A 24,846-nucleotide genomic window follows, 5' to 3' on the forward strand; every position below is an offset into this window, starting at 1 on the left:
GGGAAACATCAGACAGGGAGCCGGGGCTCTCTGGGGGTAGCCATGCTACGGCTGGCCAGGGCAGGCTGTGTGACCCCGGACTAGTTACTGTCTCTCTCTGGGCCTCAAAGCTCCTATCTGTGTTAGGTAAGGGCCCTAGGCCCTGCCATGAGGGGTGTCTGTGAGCTGGGAGGGCCCTCCCCTCCCTGTAAAACTCAGGGAAGGGGGCACTGCCCTGCCTGCCAGCCCTTGGGTCTCCAGGGGTGGAGATTAGCTGCCGCCAGTATCCAGGGTCAGCCTAAAGGGATCAGAGAGAGTGGTGGCCTCAGCAGGACAGGGATTAACAGGTGATAGTCCACCCCAGCCCCCTGCAGCCTGCAGCCTCCCTCCCTCCCTCCCTCCTTCCCAGAAAGGTGAGGTCATGAGTGTCTAAGCTCAGCACCCCAAAGTCTGGGGCCTGCCCACCACCCTGGACACAACCATTGGAGATGGACCTCAGAGGTGAGGAAACCCTGGGGAGAGGTTAACTTATTTGCATACATTAGCATGTGCTTTGCATATACCTGCCCAGGTGCTGCGCCTGATGGGTCCTGGGACCCTTATGTGATTCATGTAGGATTTGGCTCTCTGGTTGCTTCTCCTCCAGTGCTCCCTCCAGCCCCCAGAGCAGCATCCACACGTCCCACCTCTCACAGAAAACTTGCCCAGAGTTGACTCGATTCACCACCCCACCCCCAATTCATTTTTAAACTCTTTTAAAGCTATAAAGTATAAAGTGCATAAATATATAATAGTAACTAATAACGTACAAAGTGAGACCCCATGTGACTACTACTCAGATAAGACACGGGGTTCTACTTTGCCAAAGAGTTTAGCAGTTTCTTAAAACGTGAAACATAAATTTACCATACGACCCAGCAATTCCACTCCTGGGAATCTTCCCAAGAGAAATGAAAGTGTATGTCCACATGAAGACTAGCATGCAAATGTTCATGGCAGCATTACTTATAATAGCCTAAAAGTGGAAACAAACCCAGTGTCCATTGACTAGTGGATAAATAAACAGACTGTGGTATATCTATGCCATGGAAGACTCGGGAATTAAAAAGAAATGAAGTACTGATGCATGCTACAATGTGGATGATCCTCAAAAACATTATGCTAAATGAAAGAAATCAGACACAAAAACCCCTCACATAGTATATGATCCATTTTTATAAAATGTCCAGAAAAGGCAAATCTTTAGAGACAGAAAGCAGATTAGTGGTTGCCTGCGGCTGGGGGCGGGAGTGGGGAGGGACTCTAGTGAAGGATCTTGTTGGGGTGATGGAAATGTTCTAAAACTAAGATGCTGCTGGTTACATAGCTCAGTCAATTTACTAAAAATCATTTTACACTTAAAACGGGTGAATTTTACACCATATAAATTATACTTCAATAAAGTTGTTTTAAAAATTTGATGCCAGCTAAATAAAGCAAGAAATAGGCCCCTGCCAGCCCCTAAAAGGCTCCACGTACCCCTTCCCAGTCCCAAATCCCAACCCCCTGCCAGAGGGAACCACCCTCCTACCCCACAGTATAACCACTGCTTTCTTCATAGCTTTCCTACCTATGTTTGCAACCACAGACAAGGCAGGCTAATTTTGCCCTTTTTGAACTTTGTATACTTGGATCATTGGGGTCTTTCTCTCCATATATGTGCACACGAGAGTCATCCAAACTGGTGTGTGGCTGAGGTTTGTTCGTTTTCCTGACCCCAGAGCCCATTACTCTTCACCCCGGCCCATCTGACTTAGCCCACTCCCCAGGGGACCCACTGCCTCCAGGTTGCACAAGCCAGGGGCACAGGTCAAGCCCAGCTCACACAGTGGTCCCACCCACTCCTCCCCTAACACACTCATTCGTCTCTGGGAGCAGCACCCTCTTCTTCACTCTCCTCCTCCCTCCCTAGCGGCTCTCTCAGTCTCCTTCACTAGCTCCTCCTCCTTTTCCCAACCTCGGAATGTGCCAGAGGGTTCCAGGTGCCATCTTTGGTCCTCCTCTCTTTAATTAGGTTAGATTTCCCAGGTGATTTCAATCAGTCTTGTGGCTTTAAGCATCATCTACAAGCTGAGCTGATGCCTCCAAAATGTTTCCAGTCCACCTCTCCCCAGGCTCCAGACACACACACACACACACACACCCTGCACATTTCCACTTGGATGTCTCTCAGGCATCTTAACAAAGTAGAGTCCATGATTTCCCCCACAAAGCTCTTCCTCTCACCCACCCCCAACCCCGGGCTTCCTCTTTTCGGTAAATGGCACCACCTGCCACCCAGTTGCCCAAGCTGAGCACCCTCAACACCTCCCTTTTCCTTTCCCTCCCCTTTCTCTCTCTGTCTACTGCCACCCGCCTAGTGGAAGCCCCGTTGTCTCTGCACTGGCCTCCGTCAAGCCAGAGGCAAGGGGGGAATACCACAGAGGACACAGGCCACCGCTGCGGAAGAGCTCACTGTTCACTGAGCTCTGCCATTGGTGCTGGGCCCTGCTGGCAGTAGGAACATTCTCCCACACCAGTTGCCTTGGGGGATTTGATATCAGAGGTCTGGCACAGGAAGGAGAGCCCAGGGGTCATCAACCACAAATTGGTTTGTCCGTTTGCAGCCTCCTGACCCGTTTCCTGCCTCCACAGCTGCCCACTACACAGCAGCCGCGCAGATCGTGTCTGCCTCCTGTTCAAAGCCATCCCGGGCTTCCACGGTCCGTCAACTAAAACACAAACTCCTTACCACGACCTACAGGCCTACTGATCTGGCTCCTCCCACCTCTGGACCTCATCTCCGCCACTCTCCCCCACACTCACTAAGCCCCTGCTCTGTCAGGTCTCAGGTCCAGCCCCCTCTCTGTTCCTCAGAGGCATCAAACTCCTTCCACCCTCAGGACCTTTACCCTGGCAGCGTCCTCTGCCTAGACTACTGGTCACTCAGATCTTGCTCTTCAAGTCTTAGCTCCAATATTGACCTCTTCATAGAGGCCGGCCTACCCCTTTCTCCCCACCACCGCTCACACGTCTCTGCCCTCTGTTTCTCTCATGGCGCTCAGCGTAGTTTGCAATAGTTCTTTATTCATCATTAATCTTTTTTATTTCTGCCTCCTCCAGTGGCATGTAAGCTCCATGAGGGCAGCTCCTATGCCTGGCTCGCTCAGTGTGCTCAAGCTGGCACACTGCTGGGCACAGAGGAAGAGCTTGGGAAATGTTGTAGACGATTAGGTCAAGTCCCTGCCCCTTTGCTGAACAGTCCACTACCCCACCCCTACCCAAGTCCAGTCACCTCACTGAGCCCCTCTTCACTGGGCCTTTGTCCCTCGTGCCCTCTTCCCTGAGATCTCTGTCTCCCCTCCAGAGTCTGACCTCAGTTCAGGGGCCGGCTCACACACAGTCAGTCATCTGTCAGTCTTTGGATCCTTCCTAAAAGCCCAGCCCTGGGACCACGGCTGTTCTGGCAGAGTTCAAGGCTGCTGAGACCCCGCCCAACCTGCTGAAGACTCTGGGCTAGAGAGAATCTGTTTGAGTCCCAGCATTGGGGCTGGAGAGCTGGGGTGTGCCTCCTGCCACTCTGCCCGAGAGCTGACGAGGCCCTGCCACCTCGAGGAGTCTCCCAGAACCACGTGGGGACTCCAAGCTGTTATTCTCCCAGCAGCCACTCCGCGGGGAGCTGGACCCCTGGTAGCTGGGCAGGTTCCTAAGCGACCCATGGTGCCCCAAACATGGGCCACGTGGAGCTCTTTCCCTGGGGCCCAGATCCCTGCTGGCCCCTGGAGGTTGCTGCTGGCTCCCTGAGCATCAACCTCCTCTCTTCCACCGCCACCTCCCCACCCGTTCTGCACCTGCTAATCCTTTGCACACGTCCCAGCTGCCGCCGATTAATCCTCTGTGTCTGAGAGGCCAGCTGCGAGTGGCAGGGAGAAGGCAATTCCTGGCTGGTGGTCAGCATCCAAGCAGGTAACTCAGGGTGAGGTGGGGGCTTGGTGGGACCCTGATGGGATCCCCATGCTCTCCTTCTAGCAAGGCATTTAGACATGGAGAACTGGGCAAGGCTGGGAAACCTGGGGCTTCCCTCTCCCCCTGTGGGCTCAAATCTTATTGTGCATCAGAATCTTCAGGGCAGCTTGTGAAATGCAGATTCCAGGTCCTTCTAGGGGTTTTGAGGGGCCTAGGAATCTGTATGTTCACCAGTCTCCCAGAAGATTCTGAAAAGGCTGGTGGTCCAAGCTCCATAGTTGCCCTGGGCTGCCCCCCTCAGATCCCCCTTCCCGCCTGAGCCTCCCTCAATGTGGAGTCAGCAGGGACATGGCAAAAAGATGGGAGGGACCTGTAAATGTCTCCATCTAGGAGGAAACGGCTGGATCTAGGAGAAGAAGAAAATTTGGTAGCAGGGAAGGCTTCCCTAGTCATTTCCAGAAAGTTCAGAGACACAAGCCAGAGTGGCTGACGGCTGGGAAAGGGTTTGTAGGACTGGCCTGCAGAAGAAGCCAACCCTGGGCAAACATTAGCACCACGGGGGGTAGATGTGGGACTTGTGGAGTCAGACAGACCCGAGTGCAGACTCGGCTTGGCCACTTGCTGGCTGTGTCACTTTGGGCAAGTCTATTGACCTCTCTGTGCCTCCATTTCCTCAGCTGCAAAGTGGTGATGCAAACTTGTTTTACTGGTGGTGAGAATGAGGACGAGTGCGATCATGGGTGCGGAGCACTTAGCTCAGAGGGGGCTGACGGGGCTGCCTGTGGCTGGCCGGGGTCGGCAGAATCTGCCATCCTAAACGTGTGCCCTTGGGCTCTACCGACCTTGGTAATGGCTGTGTCTACACCCCCCACCCAACAGGGAAATGGAAGACCAGAGGGGTCATCTCTGGCCCAAGTTCACCTTTTTGGAGGCTGAGCCAGGGATCTGACTCCGCACCCAGATCCCTGTCCCCCACACAGCCTGTCATAGGAGGAGTTGGGCTGCTGAGGCCAAGGCGGGGACAGAGTCAGAGCTGTGAGTAGAAGGGCAGGCAGCACGGCCAGGGGCTGCGGGGAGCTGGGCATGGGGGCAGGGATCCTGGGCCCCGGGCCTGCCCTTTTCAGCCTGGGGCCGGGGTCCCTGGCAGAGGAGGGATGGAGAAGCACTCTACCAATGCCTTAGCTGCCTGTGGCTGGGGAGTGGGTGGGGGACACAGTGTGTTGGGCATTGCATCAGACGGGCCCCTTTAGGGCTGGGAGTTTGCGTACACTGACCTGTGTGTGCCTGCTGGGCCAGGCCATCCCACAGGGATTTGATCATACGGTCAGGGGCTCCCCATTCACAGAAGATAAATGATGCCAGAAACTGAACCCATATATGGTAGGGCTGAAATATCACAGTAAACCACGAAAAAGGGGTTTAACTGTCATTTTATCTTAAAAAAAAATTTTTTTTTTGTGAGGAGATCAGCCCTGTGCTAACATCTGCCAATCCTCCTCTTTTTTTGCTGAGGAAGACTGGCCCTGGGCTAACATCCATGCCCATCGTCCTCCACTTTATATGGGACGCCGCCACAGCATGGCTAGCCAAGCAGTGCGTTGGTGTGCTCCCAGGATCCGAACTGGCGAACCCTGGGCCGCTGCAGTGGAGCGTGCACTTACCCACTTGCGCCACCGGGCCGGCCCCTTAAAATTTTTTAATCATAAAAATAGGTTAATTTTATCTTATACTAAACAAAACAGATTTTCCATTCATATGTTACTTATGATGTATTTTTAAAAATGTATAATGGGGTTATGCTGAACATGATATTCCACAACAAGCATTTTTGCTTGACACCAAATAATAGTCACAGCCAACATTTATTAAGCTCTCAGGGTGTGTCAGTCACTGTTCTTATCAGTTTATTTTTTCCTCACCATCACCCCCATGAGGTAGGTACTATTAATATCCCCATTTAACAGAAAAGCAAACTGAGGCATGGAAAGTTTAACTGATTTGCTTGTGACTGGAGTCTAGAGCAAGTACATCTTTCCATGTTAGTTCAAATAGATCTACTTTTTTTTAATGGTTCCATAATATTCCATTATCGGGTGTCTTGTAGTTTATTTAATATGTGCCCCTCTTACAAATGAACATTTAGGTACTTTGCAATAACCAGTCTCCTATTGATGTCTGTTTGGCTGTTTTTCATCTTTTGCTATAACACCATTGTGACCAACCTCTTTATATGCATATGTTCGTGGGCTTGAGTATTTCTAGAAGGCATAACTGGAGGTATAATTGCAAAAATATATATTTTTTAATTTTATTTATTTTTTTCCCCCAAAGCCCCAGTAGATAGTTGTACGTCATAGCTGCACATCCTTCTAGTTGCTGTATGTGGGACGCGGCCTCAGCATGGCCGGAGAAGCGGCGTGTCGGTGCGCGCCCGGATCCGAACCCTGGCCGCCAGCAGCGGAGCGCGCGCACTTAACCGCCAAGCCACGGGGCCGGCCGTGCAAAAATATTTTTAAAGATGATGAGAGAAAAGGGAAATATGTAACCCACAAAAGTGACCCCCAAATGGTGGGAACAACTGTGAGCACTCTGTGGAGGCCTAAGGATTCTGCCCCTTACAGGTGCCAGGATGTTGGGCTGGATCCAGAAGGTGCTGCCTCAGCCCCCAGCGACCCCTCAGAAGACCAAGATGGAGCAGGAGGAGGGGGGAGACCCACAGTCAGAGCTGGAGCTAGAGACGGGGCTAGAACCAGAGCCGGAGCCTGAAACGGCCCCTGAGGAGGCTGAGCTAGGGGATGAGTCTCTGGTAAGAGGCAAGGGTGAAGAAGGGCATCCTAGTCTTGCTGCTCAGGGAAGTCCCAGCTTGGGTCAGCTGCCCCCCATGGACCTTCCACAACGGAGAAATTTGGAGCCAGAAGAAAACGCAGATATCACTTGGTTCTGTAAAAGGCTGGATAGTAAATATTTCAGGCTTTGTGAGTCGTGCCGTCTCTGTTAATTACTCAACTCTGTCACTGTGATATGAAAATAGCCATAGACGATACATAAATGAAAGTTCCAGTAAAACTTTATTTACAAAAAGAAGCAGCAGGCTGGATTTGGCCCACTGGCCATTGATGCCAACTTGTAGAGTCTAGAACAGAGCTACTCAAAGTAGCCAGTCACTGAACTGTTTGTCACCAGCCCAGGATGAGATTAGGAACTTCCCAGAATGTGAATCTACAATGTAACCAAGCATACTGCTTACTTTGGTTGGTATTTGTTTTGTAGTAAGACTTTCTCGATGAAGGAAGCAGTGTGTCGATATACATTCTGGGGCAAACTGCTTATTCATTGTAGGCCTGATGCTGGCTCATGGGCCACACTTTGAGTGGCATTGCTCTGGAACTTTCCTTTGAGCACATCAAAACTTGCCAGCTCTGCATCTTATTCATTCAGGAGCTTGATGACAACTAATTCAAAAGTTCGATTCAACAGATTTGATTTAGCTTTAAGTGATGCCAGGCCTGTGCACAGTGCTGGGAGCATAATGATGAATAAGGCATTGCCCCTGGGGATCAGCAGACGAGTCTCAGGCAGGTCTCCTTCTACCAGGAGACAGAGGTGATGAGGAAATGTGGTGAGCTCCAATGGTGGCCTCAGCTCAACCCCTCTGGGAGGGCCAAATAAGACTGAGAACTGTGGGTGCTCAGAGGAGGGAGAGAATCGTCTTAACTTTGGAGATTGGGAGCTGGTGGGGGAGTGCTTCCTAGGCACAGTGGGCTGGGCTGAGTTGTAACTGGAGGAGATGAAGAGGTGGGGCATTCCTGGCAGAGGAAAGGCTGTTTCTGGGTGGTGCAGAGCGTGTTTAGGAAACAGTGAGCTGCCCAGACATAGCATTTGTGTGCACGTGTGTTTTCGTGTGTGCCTTGTGTCTGTAGTGGTATGTCTATGCACACACGTGTGACAGCAAGTCAAGCGTACACAAACACACGTGGGTGTTGACATGTGTGGGTATGCACGTGTATACGCATATATGTTGTGTGTATGCACATGCATTAGTGTGTCTGTAGTTCTGTGTGCATGTGGGTGTGCTGGTGTGTATAAATGTGTGTATGTGCACATGTTTCTGAGTCTGTGATTGTATTCATGTGTTTGTGCACATATGCCCATGTTTGTATATCTGTGCATGTATGTGTGTATGGACATAGTTGTATGTGCGTGCATGTTTATATATACACATATTTTGTGCATCTGTGCATGGATCTCGTATATGTGTTCAGTTGCAGAACTTTATGTGTTTGTGCATGAATACATGCACATGTATGTGCACATGCACACATTTGTGTGTCTGTGCAGTGTGTTTATCTATGTGTGTGTTTGATTGTGTTGATGCACATATGAAATGATGTGTTCATGAGTACATGCTTGTGTATCAGTGCAAGTGTGCATGCGTACTGTGTATATGCCTGTGTGTATGTGACTGAGCACATATATGTGTGTATATATAATATCCGTGTCTGTGTACGTCTGCAAATGTATGTGCATGCATATGCACATGTTTGTGTATCTGTACACGTGCAGGCATTTGCATGTGTGTGCATCTGCATGCATGCACATGTGTATATGCACATGTTTGCATGTGCCCTATACATACTCGCAAATCTATATGCATATGTGCTTTGTGTCTTGCAAGTACACATGTATCTGTGGGCAGATGCACTTATTTTGTGTCTGCGCATGTATGCAGGTGTGTATACACAAGTGTCTGTGTGTCATTGTGTGTATACATGTGCGCTCATGTATGTATGTGTCTGTACATGTGAGAGCCTACACGTGTTCGTGTGTCTGTATGCATGTGCATGTTTGTACATGCACATATGTGCACGTAGCAGCAGTAGGTGCATCTGCAGAGGTGAGAGGCAGGTGGCGGAGGCTGAATGCTGTCCAGCTGCCAGAGGGGAATGGGAATTTTGGCCCAGCAGGAGAGGGAGAGCTGTGCTGGGCACTGGGTGAGGGGTGGGCTCCTCTCACCTCCCTCTTCCCCTCAGCTTGCTCCAAGGCTTCATAACTCTCTCTAACATTCTATTCTCAGGCCAGTGAGGTGGGGGATGTGATAGGCCTGGGGGCCACCTTTCGGGAGGGGTAGGAGGGCCCAGCCCTGGATGAGGGCCCCTGGGGCTGGGAGGATTTACAGAGACGATTGTGAGAACAGAGTTGTTTGGTCCTGTGGGGGGTGGAGGGGTCCCTTGTGGGTGGGTCAGGGGCTGACCATGCCTGAACCAGGCTGGTCTCACTGAGGGCTTACATGGTCCTGTTTGAACCCTCCAGGCACCTGAGGAGCCATCCAAGGGGCAGGAAGTGGCTGTGGCAGACCCTAGCCCTCAGGGTGAGTGCTGGAAGCCTAGCCGGCAGGGCCAGGAGCTGGGGAGGGGCTGCTTTCTCCCCATAGGCGAGGGGAAAGGCTGGCAGGCCCACTTCATAGGTGAAGAAACTGAGGCTCAGAGAAGCTCAGAGTGGGCTCCTGGGGACTTTTTAGCTGAGCTGAGCTGGAACCCTGGCCTTCTGACCCCCTTGGGGTCCTCCCCTCTCCCCTGCCTCCAACTTAATCTCCGCAGCAGGGTAGAAAGGGGACTCTTTGAGGTTCCAGATCTAAGGTATGAGGGATCTTTTCCAGAAACCCAGGAGGCTGCCCCTGCTCTGCCCACGTCCCTCCAGGGCCAGGTTGCTGTGGTTGCCGAAGTGAACAGGTACCACACCACCCTCCCCTCTCCTCAGGACCAAACTCCTCCCCAAGCTAGGAAGCCACTGCGGGGTGGGGACGGGCACTGCTCCCAGGTCCGTGGGCATTCCCAGACCAAGGCCCAGAGCATCTTGGGAATTGGCTGAAGGGATCCTCGGGCAGAGGATGGGGGTCTCCTGGGCCAAAGGGCCAATGTGACCAAGAGAAACGGAGGGTGGGGGCCAGTGGTTTCTCAGTGATCGGGTGAAATGCAGGTCTAGTGTGGCCAGAGCTTCTAATTTTCCCACAAAGCCAGAAATCCAGACTTTTACATGAAACCTCTCAGTTAGCTCAAACATTTTGGGCCATTGGTGCGTGTCTAAGCGAGCATGTCTGCGGGGTCCGGCGTCAGGCAGTGAGTCTGTGACTCATAGTTAGGCTGACCAGCCTCAGTCACAAGGAGACACCCCACAGGAAACCCTCAACCTTTCTGGAGCACAAGACATGTGCCAAGTGCAGGACAGGAACCCCCTGGAGCCCGGCTAAGGGGGAGGCAGGATGACAGAGAGAACTTGGCTGCTGAACTGAGCATCTGATGGGGGTGGGCTCGGGTTGGCACCGGACGTGCCTGGCCTCACCAAGGGTTGGCGTCCCCCATTTTCCAGAGAGGCTCAGGGGGGATGTCTGAAGTCTCACAGTGGGGAGACAGAGGTTTAAGATTCAAACCTAGTTCTTTAGGAGGTAGTGGACTGCCACTCTGACCAGGGAGGGGCTGGGGAGGTGAGGGCAGCCGGTGTCTCTGTCCCTCGCAGTCCCAGCGGCAGGGTGCTGACCTGGCTCAGGAAGGGCGTGGAGAAGGTGGTCCCGCAGCCAGTCAACAGTGGCGGGCCAGCCCAGAACACTGCTGCTGGCGTGGAGGGCCCGACTCAGGTACTGCTGGGCCAGGAGCTGAGGCGGGTCGGATGAGGAAGGGTCGGGTGGGGGCCAGTGCCCGGGCTCTCTGCCCACGTCTGTCTGTCTGTCCTGGCAGGTGGGAGCACAGATCCTGGGGCACTGCAGCGCTGGGGGCTCAGGTAAGGCCGGGAAGCAGGATGGCTTTACAGCGGTGGGAGCGAGGAGCTGTTGGGATGGGCCCTGCCCTGGGGAGAGTCCCCGGGGCCAGAGCTTCTCATCTGACGGGCCCCGGGTCTGAACCTGGGCTTGAGTCGGGCTGGCCGGAGTGGGGGGTGGGGGGCCTCTGGACTGGCCTCTTGCTGCTCACCACCTTCCTTTCTTCTGCAGATGGACCCAATGAAGCCCCCAGGGCCCAGGACACCGGGTGAGTGCCCGTCCTGAGCACTGGTTTGGGAGCCCCTGAACCTCATCTGTAGTGTGTGTGGTGGGGGAGCAGCATGCCCAGAGCCCAGGGTCTTGGGTTCAGGAGCAGAGTCTACCACCACCTTGGTGTGTGACCTTGAATTTGCCTCTTGTCTCTTCCGGACCTCACTTTTCTCATCCACAAGATGGGGATGATGGGCCCTGTGATGCCCACAGTTTGCTGTGCTAATTATTGGGAGATCCCCAGTTGGGACCACCTTCTGAGGACAGGGAGGAGGCAGGATGAGATCCTCACAGGTGGGCATCATGTGGGTGGGCACCATGTGGAGCCCGGAGCAGCGCCAGGGCCACTGTGGGCGACCTTGGGGCGCCCAGGTTGGCCTCACAGTTGGCATCAGCTTTGGACTTCTCAGAGCTGCCTTGTCATCATGGGTGGCAGGCTGGGGGGACTCTGTGACAAACGGGGGAGCCCCTGTCTTTCTCCAGGGAGGGGCCTTGCTTGGCTCCAAATGCCTCTGCCCTGCAGGAGTGCGGGCCCCTGTGGCCGGATCCTCCAGTTTTTCAAGAGAAGCTAGAAATGTAGGCTTTTATGTAAAACCCTTAATTTTTAGATGTTGCTAACTAATTGAAAAGTTTTCAAAAACATTGTGGGCCCCCAAAAGAATCCTGAAGCCTCCAGTTTGCAATCCCTGCCAGAAATCCAGAGTCTCGCATTCATCTCCATTTGCTCATTCATTCCTTCCTTCCTTCATTCACTCATTAGACTGTCGGGTCCTTGAGCGCAGGGACTTTGTCTTGGTCACTGCTGGACCCCTGGCGCCCAGCACAGTGCCTGCCACAGGGAGGGGACTCAGCGCAGAAGGGAGGAACAAATGGATGAATTGATGAATTTATACAATCACACACTCCATTCATTCATTCATTGCTCCAGCTCGCTCCCCTCGAGGCTGTCCAGGTCATGGGTCCCCAGGGCCACTCTGCTGACTTTGGGACCAGTAAAGTGATTTAGGAAGAAGGCACCCAGAGGACATGCCAGCTTTCTTTGGGGCCATACCCAGGGGGGTAGGTTCCCCGGGGAGCATGGAGCTTCCCTGAAGACAGAAGGGCTGCCTGGAGGCCATGTGGATCTGGGACCCAATGTTTGCCCCCGGACAGCTGCGTAATTGCAGGGCCCAGCGCAAAATGAAGATGCAGGACTCCTTTAAAAAAACTATTAAGAATTTAACACTGTGACAACAGAGCATCAAATTAGAAAAGGGGCCCTTCTAAGTGTGGGGCCCTGCACAGGTCACATACCCATGAAGACAGACCTCTCTGTCCCAGTCACAGCGGAATGCCCCTGCTGCTGCATTCAGGTCCCCAGGTGCCCCCGCTCCTCACCTGCTGCCCAGGAGGCCAAGGCTGGGCCTGTTGTTCCAGGAGCCTGCTCCAGCCCTGGGTCAGAACTTGAGGTTGGTGGAAGTTTCCCCCGCCACCTGGGGCCCTTCGAGAGGACCCAGCACAAGGACCCCACTGTGCAGAAGGGGAGCCGAGGGTGAGCAAGGGCTGGTGGAGGCCCGGGACCCCAGCAGGCAGTCAGGACAGTGTGGCTGGCCCACTCCTTCAGGCCGCTCGGCTGACCACCAGCCCCCCTGCAGGCCCAGGCCCTGGCTGCTCAGGTGGTTCGAGCAGAATCTGGACAGAGTACTGCCTCAGCCCCCGAAAACCTCCGAGGTAAGTTGAGGAAAAGGGGGAGCAGGCAGCTGACCACCTGGGAGGGTTTCTCGGGCCCCAGGAAGAGCCTGCCTACACCAGCACGCTATCCCCACCCCCCGGGACCCACGGAGGGGGTGCTCTCCTCCCCGGAGGGTCCGTGATGGGGGAGGAGTGACTGCAAGAGGGGCAGAGGGGTTCGGGAGAGGGATGGCCCAGGGCCCGGCTGGCCGGGGTAGGGGTGCACAGGCTCACTTTGCTCCCTGACCCCACTCCCTGTTTATGATCCAGGGCTGGAGAGATGAGCCTGCGGATGCCGCCTTGGGCCCAGGTACAAGGACGGGACCTGGGAATGGGCTGCCTGGGATGATCACAGGCTGGGCTGGGGTACAACTGGGGCCTGGGGGATGCTGGAGGAGGACCTTAGCCCTCACCCAGACTAGGGAGGGGTTCAAGGCTTCCCAGCAGTGAGCTGTTGCGGAGGACCCTGGACCTCCCTCCCCAGTCCAGCCTGGAAAGCCAGTGGCCTGGGACAGACTTGTGAGGTCTTGGACAAGTAGTTGGGGTAGTTGGGTGGTCCCAAGGGGCTCCCCACTCAGCTATGTTGGCGCCTCGAATCCTGGTCCCCATGCCCTTGAGGGGTCGCGTGGAGCCCTGCCACGTCATCTTTAGCCTCCTGCTTTCCCTGCTGCTTAGAGCCCCCAGGACCACCCTTGGAAACGGAGCCCAGGCTGCAGGCCCTGGAGAGCCCCTCCCTGCCCGCTCCTGGCCCCCAGCAGCCTGAGGAGGAGCCGACTCCAGAGCCCCAGCCCGGCCTCCAGGCCTCCTCCCTGTCGCCCCCTGGGGACTCTGCCAGGTGAGACCCCAAATGCCCCACCTCCCATGGGGAGCAGGATCAGTCCTTGCCCCAGCCCAACACCCAACCTTCACCAAACCAGTTTTTTTAGTTATAAAACTAACACACACACCTGGGAGAAAATTCCAAGGGGTTTCCAGGGCCCCATCCCAGGGCAACCACATCAGTGCTTCTGGTCCTTCCTCACTGTTTCATGCACGGACGAGCTTGTGAGCATGTTTCTCCTTTAAACACGTACCTGACAACAGCAAACCATACACACTGTTCTGCATCTTGCTTTTCCACCTAATGATGTATCTTAGAGGTGGTTTTATACCCATAGGTCGGCTTCATTTTCAACAGCTGCGTAGCACTCCATTCTATGGATGTACCAGCTTCTATTTAACTATGTGGTGGACATTTAAGCTTGTTTCCACTCTTTTGCCATGATCAATAGCCTTGACAGGCATCATTTCACTCATATGCAAGTAAATCTGTAGGATAAATCTAAGGAAATGGAGTTGCTGGGCCAAAGATACATGCATTTAACATCATAGTGGGTATTGCCAAATGCTCCCGTCCTGGCAGTGTGGGAGGGGCCTGGAATGCACCTCTGGGGCCTGCTGGGGTCCGAGCAGTAGCCAGAGGCTTGCCTAGGGAAGCCAGGGAGGGGGACAATGGTCTTTGAGGCTGGAGACCCAGGTTCTAGTCTGCCTTCTGGCGGGCTTGCTGTCTGCCTCGGGAGGGATCTGACTCTGGTCTCAGTTTCCCCATGAGCCCTCCCACCTGGACACAGCCGCTCTCTCCTGCCTGCAGGTTGGTGCTGTGGCTCCTGCACAGGCTGGAGAAGGCGCTGCCTCAGCCAGTGCTCCACGCGAAGGCTGGGGAGCAGGTCGGTGCTGGGCTCGGGAAGTGGGGCCCTGGCTGGTGGTGGGAGGGGTCTTAGAGCTCAGGCAAGGGTGGGATGGTCGGCCTGTGTCCCTGGGGTGGGGGCACAGAAGGACGAAGGCAGCTTGCATCGGGACCCCAGCCCCCAGCCTGCCTGTCTGCACGGCTCACACTCATTCCACACTCACACTCTTGGGTCACTGAGGCCACAGGGCTGAGAAGCGCTGGCCTGGCCCCGCCCTCCAGGAGCTCACAGTCGGTGGGGAGGTACTTCCATGGGGGGAAGAAGAGAGGATGTGGGGTGCAGAGGAAGAGCCTCCCAGGAGTGTCAAGGAAGGCTTCCCAATGGAGGCGGCCTGCAAGCTGAGACCTGAAGGAGGGGTAGGAAGCGGGTAGGTGAAGGTGAAGGTGGTGGTATAGGAAGGGCCCTTCAGGCAGAGGATCAGCATGTGCAAAGGCCCAGAGACAATAGAGGCCTGAAATGTTCTAGGAAGGAGTCGGGCTCACAGAAAGCCAGCGGGCCCTGTGTGTATTTCCAACAACCTAGGGTTCCAACATGGGTGGGTCAGGGGAGTGGGGACTTTGTCGCCTCTTATTCTCCCTATCCAAGAACCTGGCACCTGGCCCTTCTCTCTTGGGGACAGTTGGACCTCTTCATAGAAGCACCTGGAACCGGGAGGCGGGAGGCCTGGATCCCGGTCCTGGCTGCAGTAGGAGACGGATAGGAAGCTTCAGGGCCCCTTCCCTGCAGGCTGAGCCCTCAGGCTTCGTGTTCATGGGCCTCTGTGGGTGACAGAAGAAGCGCAGCTCTGGCGTTTTCCGAGAAGAGGGAAGGGAGAGGCTGGTGGCAAGAAGATCCTTCAGAGAGGAGGGCCCTTGAGGACACAGGGGTGGGGCGGGGGAAGGTGTGGTGCTGGTGGGGAGAGGCCTTCCTGCAGACGAAGCTCTGAGACAACCCTCCAAGGAAGGGTGGGAGGAGGGTTTTCATGCGCAGAGAAGGAAGAGAGGGCACTCCAGGCAGGGACTCAGCCTGAGCAGAGAAGCCGAGGTGGGACCGAGCAGTGATCCCGGGCGGAGAGCGAGGGGAGCAGAGGGCGGCTTCTGAGGCAGGAGAGGAGCAGGGAAGAGGGGAGCCTGCTGCAGCAGGATCTCTGCAGGCGTCCTGGTAGGAGTGAGGACAACCCTCCTGCTCCTGCGGTGCCGGAAGGGGTGGTTGAAGCAGGGAGGCGGGCAGGAGGCCATGGCAATTCTTCCCCCTTTCTCCCCATGCAGGAGCCTGACTGCCCTGTGACGTGTGACGTGCAGACCAGTAAGTGACATGTTACTGGGTCCCCGTGTGCGTCTCTGGGAGGGTTGCTTGGTCTGAGCGCGCGTGGGCGCTGGAGCTGTCCCTGGCCAGACCTGGACTCACTGTGGGGGCAGAGTCGGGGTCTCCTGACCTGGGGCTGAGAGAGCCCCATGCTCGGCAGGCCTACCCCCCAGTCAGCCTGGCCAGGTAGCCAGAGCCTGGCCCAGAGCCAGAGGGTGGCTGGAGGCCCCTGTTGGGGCTGTGAGGAGATGCAGTGGGGAACCCTGCCTGTGTTCTAGCTTTCATCCAGAGAAAACAGCTCCGAGGCCAAGTCAATGGGCCCCCCTTTCTGCTAGAAACAACCCAGAGAGAGCTCCCCACTGCCCCCCTGGACCAGTGGTTTGGCTGAGCAGAGCCCTGGTTGGGGGGCACAGGGAGAGGGACGAGGTCTCCCTAGGGGAACTGGACCCCATAGACTCCAGCTCCCTTGAGCTGGGAGGGCATCCCCTCATCTGTGGCTGGGCTGGGGAGGTGTGTGGTGCCTTTCATCCCAGCCTTGTGCCAGGACTGGGGACAGACGGAGGCCAAGAGGGGAGGGCTAGGGTCCAAAATCTGCTCCTCCTTCATTTCGTGGCCTCCAGAGAGGCCTGTGGTGGACAGGGCATTCATTCATCAACAAATGATCATGGACAGACTGCTATGTGCCAGGCCTGTGATGAGTTCTAGAGGTGAGCAAAGCAGAGTTTGGGCCCCGGGGGTGGTGGCCCTATTCCACCCCGGACACAGGGCCCCAGGGCCTCCCAGGGCTGCTCCTCGCCGTGTCTGACGGCTGTGTCCAACACCAGCCCCGCTCGGCTGGTGGTGGTCTTCACGAGCACTCTGACGCTGGCAGTCACCGTGGCCTGGGGCAGCACGGACAGGCCACTGACCGTGGAGCTCGGGACTGACAGAGCAGCCGTGGAGGGGATGGGTTTGTACAATTGTGACAACAGCGGGAGGAGGAGGCCTCAGAGCAGGGCTCTCAGTCCTGTGGAGCTCATGGCCACACTGGAGGGTGCAGAGCAGCGCCCCCCACGGCTGTTGGGGCAGACGCAGGGGCAGAGATGTGCCCAAGGTCACTGAGCGAGTTCTCTCGGAGTGGTGACTGGAGTCCCCTTGGCCTGGCAGCATTGCCCACTTAGGCCAAGGTTAGTGGGACAAAAAACCTTCCCTGGAGCACAGACTCCCAGGGGCTGCTGAGAGCTCTGAGGACGGAGCCCCCGGCCCCTCTTACCCTCCTCTCTACTCTTCTGGGTGGAGGCAGGAGTCTCAACCTGTAGACAGGGCCTCCTTGCTGTGCCCCGAGTGTGTGGGCCGTGGGTGGGCTCTGGGACCCACCCCAGAGATTGGAGGGTGCGTTAGTTTCCTGGGGCTTCCTTGACAAAGGCCCCTGAACTGGGGGCCTTCAAAGAACGGAAATGTATCCTCCCACAGTTCAGGAAGCCAGAAGTCTAAAATCAGTGGTGGCAGGGTTGGTTCCTTCTGGGGCTCTGAGGGCAGAACAGTTCCATGCCTCTCCCCTGGCTTCTAGGGGCTGCTGGCAATCCCTGGGGTCCCTTGGCTTCTAGCTGCCCTCCAATCTCTGCCTTTTCCTCTGCGTCTGTCAGATCTCCCTCTCCGTTCTCTCATAAGGACACCAGTGGTTGGATACAGGGCCCACCCTAAATCCAGGATGATCTCATCCTGAGATCCTCGACTTCTTACACCTGCAAAGACCCTATTTCCAAATAAGGTCACATTCACGGGTAACAGGATTAGGATTTGGCTGGGGGATGAGCGTCCCTCCCCTTCTCCCCACTCTGTCCCCAGCCCTCCAGCCGTTCACTCATTGGGTCACTCACTCATTCATTCCCTCCGCCTGTCCGCCGCGCACCCACCCTTCTGTCTTCTCCTTTGTTTCAGGGGTAGCGGCAGCTGGAGGCCTCTGAAACAGGGGAGAAGGGAGCCTGGGAGAGCACGGACGGACAGCCGGACAGATGGATGGAAGGAAAGAAGGGTGCCCTGAAGAGAGGACCTGCAAGGGAGGGGGAGGGGTGGCTGTTGAACCCCACCCTCCTTGAACAGTGACCCCTTGCCCCTCCCCACGCTCCCAGGCAGGGCGAGAGTGAGTCAGAGTCACTTCCATCAGTCCCAGAGCCACCTCTCGGGGACCAAGGCTGACCCCTTTCCACCAGAATAGGGGAAGGGCGGTCTGTGAGACTTAAGCTAGACAGCAGGAGGACTTCCCACTGAAGGCTGTGGGAGAGCCCGTGGAGGACTCTCTCTCAGAGGACACCCACACAGCCCTCGGCGTGGCACCTGGCTCAGTCGGTGCCCCTACAGGCCACAGTTTCTCCCAGAAATGGTCCTGCTTTGGCTTGGCCACATTCTCTCCCTCCGCGGGTCAGGACTCTAGTGGACGCAACAAAGGCTTTCGCTGACATTAAAAAGCATTAATTAGGGCAGGCTCCGTGGCTTAGCGGTTAAGTGTGCGAGCTCTGATGCTGGCGGCCCGGGTTCAGATCCCGGGCACGCCCCAAGGCACCACTTCTCTGTCCAACGCGAGGCCGAGTCCCACGTACAGCAACTAGAAGGATGTGAACCTATGACATACAACTATCTACTGGGGCTTTGGGGGGGGAAAATGAATAAATAAAATCTTTAAAAAAAAAAAAAAAAAGCATTAATTAGCCCATCTAACCTGTGATGGCATGACATTATTGCTTCAGATAAGGCTAAATGAGTGTGTAGGTTTGGAAAGTGGGTGGATTGAATGTGGCTTGTGGTATTGGGGTTGCAGGAAGGGGGAGTTAGCCAGGGGTCCTGGGCTGGTTGCCCTGGGTCCCAGCTGGCCCACGGATGTCTTTGTTTGGGACAAGGAGTTATTTTAAAAATTAGAATTAGTTGTTAACATTTAAAAATCAGATGGCTTTACATAGAAAAAGCTGGCTTCTCTCAAAAACTGGTAAGATCTGGCTGTGACGGGCTCACAGTGTGCTTGTAGGGAGATCTGAGCAGCAGCTGCCACCTGAGGACGGGTGGCACCCTCCACTTGGCCTACATACACCATCTCCCTGGCTGCAGGGCCCTTTGCGTTTGAGACCCCTGACATCTCAAGCTGGTGTGGGGGGGAGGGCAGTCCCGGCAGAGACAATAACATGAGCCAGTGCCTGGAGGTAGGAGAGGGAGGGGGTGCACGGGGAGAGTGGTGGGCACTTCAGCTAATCTGGAGCCCAGGGTCCTTGATGCAGAAGAGAAAACTAGAAAAGTTGGAGCTTGATTTCAGGGGACTAGGCTGTAGGCAATGGGGAGCCATTGAAGGTGGTTGAGCAGGGGAGTGACTTCACAAAGATCACCCTGAGGCTGAGCAAGCATTGGAGGCAGGGAAAGCAATGGGTTCTTGAACTTTGGGCCACATCTGAAGCATCTAGGGGCAGCTGTGAAGAAATGTCCCACCCCCAGACCTCCCGAATTGAAGAGTGTGGGAGCCTGGGAATCTGCATTTTCAAGAAGCACGCAGATGATTCCAATGATGGGGTAGTAGCAGAGGCCACATTCTGAGAAATGCCTGGTTAGTGAGAAGTTAGTGCTTTGGGGACCAGGTGGGAGAAGATGTGGGCCTGGACCAGGGAGAGGCAGAGAGAGGGGGCATCACGACCCAGGTCTCAGGGATGATGGAGGCTTTGCCAGCAACCCAGGTCCAGGTGGGGGCCTTGGCCTAGAATCCATGTCCCTGAGCTCTCTGTCTGCTGGTCCTGGAAACAGGAGCCCCTCCCCAGACGGGGCTGCTGGAGTCAGAGCCCCGCTCACTCGGCGGCCCTGAGGGACGTCTTGGGCTGGCAGAGAGGGTCTGGCCAGGAGGCGGCATGCCCGTGAAGGACCCTAGGGGCAAAGTCTAAGCCCCGGATGGAGCAGCAGTTTCCATGTGAGCTCGAGCACCCCCGTTGCGTCAGAGGCCCCGTCTATGATCTGGGCACCTGGGTGGGGCCCTGGAAAAGCCCCGAGCTGCGAACCCGATGCCTGCGGAGAGGGGCTCAGAGCTCTGGGGGCAGACAGTGGCTCCCTCACCAGGCCGTGCTCGGGGCCTGCCCAGGAGCGGTACCCCATGCCTGCCCTTCCCGGCTGGAGACCTCGGCACCGTCCTCTTCTCAGAGCTGTGGAATCTTTGGCCGATAGTGTAGGGCCTGCCTCACAGGCCTGGCACAAAGACGAAAGGAGGAAGTGCTTACAAGACGCTGTCGGGAGAGAGGGAGAATCTCCCTCTGCCCTTTTCCTTAAGGTTCTTATGGCTGGCCAAATAATTAACAAAACAGGTTAGCAGGAGAAAATAATACCAAGTTTAATAACATGTATATATGGGAGAAAGCAGGGACACTGCATTTCTCAACACAATAGCAGAAATTCTCGTCTTAAATACCATGTTCAGCCAATGACAAAGGAGGATGTTGGGGGTGGGGGGAGCCAGCTACAGGAGATCACCACTAAAGCACAATAAACAAGATTAAGGTTATTATGCAGATTTAAGGCCTCACCTTCCACATTGATAAGTCTCTAGAAATGAGGCCATCCCCCCTCTTCCCAAAACAGAGAGGGAGATACCTTTACAAATGGAGATTTCCCTTATAAATGTAAATGTTTGTCTGGCAACTCCTCGCAGGGCCATCCAGAGAATGTGGCCAGAGAGACAGAACTTCCGATAAGATGGCCTTGTTGGTGCCTTTCCTATTGTAACATCTATTTTACATTATATTACAGCCATCAGATAGAAGATCTGTTCCAGGAAGCAGTTACTATGTCAAATTCTTTAGGCAGTTAGTGGGGGAGGTCAAATGTCCATCAGAGAAAACAATCAAGGTAAAGAGATATATTTCAGGGTGGCCAAATCTTGATCTCCCACAACGCTTACTCACTACATAGTACCTAAAAGGAAAAGGTAAATGGAAAGGAAAGGGAGGACGTAAGCAAGGACGGCATCAACTCTTCAGGACGCCAAACGCTGGGCTCTCCTAGCGCTCATTACAGAGTGGCCCCCGATGCCAGGGAGGCACTCACAGGGCACGTTTGTCACCGGGGACAGCACACCAGGGAAACAGGAGTCAGGAGACCCGGCTCTGCCTCCGACGTCCTGTGTGGCTTTGGGCAAGTCACTCTGGTTTATAAAATGGGGAGAGTACTGTTCTCACCTGGCAGGGTTGCTGTGAAAGCTAACAAGCTCACAGGCCAGAGGATGCTCTGTCCCCTGGATGTCACCTGCTACGTCAGGCAGGAGCTTGCACCCCAAGAGGCTGCTTGGGGTAGAGATGCCACATCATTGCTGGACGGCAACATAGAACGACACGAGCGACATGTCCCGAATTTGGGGCTGCATTTGGAGGAGCCTCCCTGGTCAAACCTAGGGCTGCTTGCGGGGCCGGAGGAGCCAGGACCAGCCGAGGAAAAAGCTGGTTCAGGTTGCAGGTGGGAGGCATCCTCGGAGGGCAGGCAGGTCCCTCCTCTGAGAGGCAGGACAACAGCTGTACTGGAAGCCAGGAGGTGGGCGCTGAGCGAGGCCACTCCTGGAAAGCGTTCAGCTCGTACCCGGCACACGGGAAGCACCCCAAAAAACAAGGAGCTAACCTGTGTCTCAGTTTGCTCATCTGTAAAATGGGCAATAACATGTGAAAAAGGGAAAATAAAATGGGGATAGTAATTATCCCCACTTCAAAAAGCTGATGTGAGGACTAGTTGAGTTAATCCATGTAAATCACTTAGCACAGGGCCTGGCACACAGTAAACACTCAATAAATGTCACTGTTGTTGTTACTATTTTTTTTTTTTTTTTTTTAAAGATTTTATTTATTTTATTTTTTCCCCCCAAAGCTCCAGTGGATAGTTGTTATGTCGTAGCTGCACATCCTTCTAGTTGCTGTATGCGGGACTCGGCCTCAGGATGAACGGAGAAGTGGTGCCTCGATGCGCACCCGGGATCCGAACCCGGGCCACCAGCATCGCAGCGCGCGCACTTAACCACCAAGCCACAGGGCCGGCCCTGTTGTTACTATTATTATTATTATTCTATACTATGAACAATAACTTCCAAAGTCAAAGGATAAGACTTGAGGCCAGCTTCCATTTAAAGTCACCGTTAGTAATTGATGCTAGGCTTGAGGTCCACCAAGACCCCTGGAGCTTCTGGGGAACACCTGGTATCCAGGCAATCTCCACCTTTCTCCCCTTTCTCCTGCCTGGGGGCCGCCTTAAGTTCCTCCTGAGATTCCCCTGCACTCACTTCTGCAAAGCTCACAGCCCCACAATGTTTCATTGTCAGGGACCTGAGTACGTGGAGAAATATTGAAAATTACAGACTCCTATCTGAAGGTGGGACCATCTCCACGAGAAAGTTGATTCCCTTGGAGGGTGGAGTCTCTAGGCCCAGGAGGCAGAGAGAGGATCCCAGAGAGGCTGAAGTTATGGGCGTGGAGTGTGCTGTCACTGGGGCATGGCATCTAGAGAGCAGGCAGTGGGCAAGCTCTCTCTGCATTCCTCGGGACATTCCAGGCCACTGTGCGCCTGCATGTGGCAAGGTGGACCCCGAGCCTGGGTCTTTTGTCATCTCTTGTGACGCTGTGGTTAGAAGCATTTGTGGGAGAAGAGGGAGAATCCCCCTCTGCCCTTTCCCTTAAGGTTCTTATGGCTGGCCAAATAATTAACAAAACAGGTTAGCAGGAGAAAATAATACCAAGTTTAATAACATGTATACATGGGAGAAAGCAGGGACACTGCGTTTCTCAACACAATAGCAGAAATTCTCGTATTAAATACCATGTTCAGCCAATGACAAAGGAGGATGTTGGGGGGGGGTAGTCGGTTACAGGAGATCACCACTAAAGCACAGTAAACAAGAGTAATGTTATTATGCAGATTTAAGGCCTCACCTTCTACATTGATAAGTTTCTAGAAATGGGGCCATCCCCCCTCCTTCCCAAAAAGGAGATACCTTTACAAATGGAGATTTCCCTTATAAATGTAAATGTTTGCCTGACTACTCCTCAAAGGGCCATCCAGAGAATGTGGCCAGAGAGACAGAACTTCCGATAAGATGGGCTTGTTGGTACCTTTCCTATTGTAACATCTATTTTACATTATATTAGAGCCATCAGAGGGAAGATCTGTTCCAGGAAGGAGTTACTATGTCAAATTCTTTAGGCAGTTAGTGGGGGAGGTCAAATGTCTGTCAGAGAGAACAATCAAGGTAAAGAGATATATTTCAGGGTGGCCAAATCTTGATCTCCCACACATTCTTTCTGCTTCTGCACAAACTTCCAAGAAGGATGAGATGCAGATACCCAATGAGATACAGAGACTAACCGTAATTGAAGCGCAGTCTCAAGAGGAAAAAGAGGGAGGAAACTAATGGAAGAGGCCAGAGTGAAGGATGGGGGGCTTCAGCCCATCACTTTAGCACTGATCTAGTTGTTAAAGGTCCTGCTGGTAACAGTGCTGTTTCCGCTGCTTGGCTGAGAGCAGGCGCCTTGCTGGTGATGGCCAAGGCTCCCTGTGTGGTCCCTGGGACTCAGTGTTCCCCGTGTCCCCTGCAGTCAGCATCCTCCCCAGAGAGCGAGAGGAGGCGGATCTCGTCCTAGAAGAGGTTGATCCTCACTGGGAGGAGGACGAGCATCAGGACGGCAGCACCAGCTCGCAGGGCTCAGAGGAAGCTCCAGCTTATGAAGAGGAGAATGAGGCCGTGGAGGAGTTGCCCAGGTGGGTGCCAGAGAAGGCTGTTTGTTTGGGAAGATAACAGGCACACAGTACGGAATCCCAAAGGTATGAAAGGGTATAGAGCAGGAACCAAGCCTGCCCCTCCCTCACCCCAGACACCTATCCCTCTCCCATGGGCATAAGGGTTGCTAGGTGCTTCTGTGCCATTTCAGGGGCCATCTGAGCATACACAAGCCTGGATTCCCCTCTTCTTTTGCACAAAAGATAGCACATCACACGCCCTGCCTGTCTGCACATTGCTATAGTCATTCAACCATGTGACTTGAGGTCTTTCCACCATCAGTGCATACAGATCATCTGCATTTTTTACAGCTGCACGATATTCCATCATATGGATGTGCCAGAATTGATTTAACTATTGATGGACATTTACGTTGATTCCAAAATGCTGTTATTATAAACAATACTGTAACAAACACTCGCACATATGTCCTTGCACGTGCACGTGTGTACATCCACAGGATAAATTTCCAGCAGGGGGGTTGTGAGGTCATTGGTCCTGAGGATGTACAATCGTGGTAGTGATTGCTGAGTCACCCTCAACGGGGATGTAACTGTCTTAGTTCCCGCTAGTGATCTTGGTGACAGCTGCTCATGCTGGGAGGCCTTAGGTCCTCAGGCCATGACTTAGATTGCAAAGATGGGGCCACTGAGGCCAGAGAGGATCAGGGGCTGACCTGGGGTCACCACCAGGATGGTGGGGCTGGGACAGGCCCCTCATGCAGTGAAGGAGCCTTGTTGCTAGAGAGAGAGCCCAGGGCTGCCCAGGTGGGGCTCCCCAGGTCCAGTCTTGGTTGGCTAGTTCAGGTCTGGTCTCAGGGGTCCCCTCCCGGAAATGGGGGTGGGAGGTGGATACGGGGTGCGGCTACAAGTGGGTCACTTCCTGCCTCTGACCTCAACTCAGGGAGCTGCCCTGGATTCAAGAGGAGAAAGAAGATGAGGAGGAGGCTGGAGAGGAGGAGGAGGAGGAAGCAGAAGAGGAGGAGGAGGAGGAGCCTGGGTAAGGCGCTTATGCCCCTGGCTGAGGGTCGGCTGGGCTTCTGTGGGGGGATGCGCTCTCTGCTGCTCTGGAGAGCTCCTTCCTTTGTTCTGCAGGAGGCTGGGGGTCCCCTGCTGTGCTCATAATGACCCAGGACTCACGTTACCCACCACTCAACATCCCTCACACACACCCATACAAACACTAGAACACAGCCTCCACAAGGGAGGGGATTTTGTCTCTTGTGTTCACTGCCATGTCCCCAGAGCCTGGACAGTGCCTGGTACATTAGGCACCAAATACCTGTTTGTTGCATGCACGGATGGATGAATGAATGGACACACGCGGTGGGCTCCCAGCTCTCTGTAACTAACAAAGCCAAGGCATAGGGTGCATCTCCCTCGACA

At 54.5% G+C, this 24,846-nt stretch overlaps 1 protein-coding gene across 1 annotated transcript in view; it reads left to right on the forward strand.

Annotated features, from left to right (window-relative positions):
- The first annotated feature begins 6,592 nt into the window (after positions 1-6,592).
- The window catches only part of CNGB1 (cyclic nucleotide gated channel subunit beta 1), a 69,732-nt gene continuing 51,478 nt past the window's right edge, over positions 6,593-24,846 (forward strand). The window contains exons 1-13 of the mRNA XM_087420181.1: positions 6,593-6,769; positions 9,274-9,331; positions 9,620-9,692; positions 10,477-10,594; positions 10,695-10,737; positions 10,946-10,982; positions 12,619-12,694; positions 12,965-13,004; positions 13,370-13,529; positions 14,325-14,400; positions 15,669-15,705; positions 23,280-23,442; positions 24,365-24,460. Coding sequence (XP_087276307.1) covers positions 6,593-6,769; positions 9,274-9,331; positions 9,620-9,692; positions 10,477-10,594; positions 10,695-10,737; positions 10,946-10,982; positions 12,619-12,694; positions 12,965-13,004; positions 13,370-13,529; positions 14,325-14,400; positions 15,669-15,705; positions 23,280-23,442; positions 24,365-24,460 — 1,154 coding nt within the window. The remainder of the gene's footprint in view (positions 6,770-9,273; positions 9,332-9,619; positions 9,693-10,476; positions 10,595-10,694; positions 10,738-10,945; positions 10,983-12,618; positions 12,695-12,964; positions 13,005-13,369; positions 13,530-14,324; positions 14,401-15,668; positions 15,706-23,279; positions 23,443-24,364; positions 24,461-24,846) is intronic.

Source organism: Ceratotherium simum, chromosome 30 (assembly GCF_057802395.1).
Source record: "Ceratotherium simum simum isolate JZ-2026a chromosome 30, ASM5780239v1, whole genome shotgun sequence".
NCBI lineage: Eukaryota > Metazoa > Chordata > Mammalia > Perissodactyla > Rhinocerotidae > Ceratotherium > Ceratotherium simum.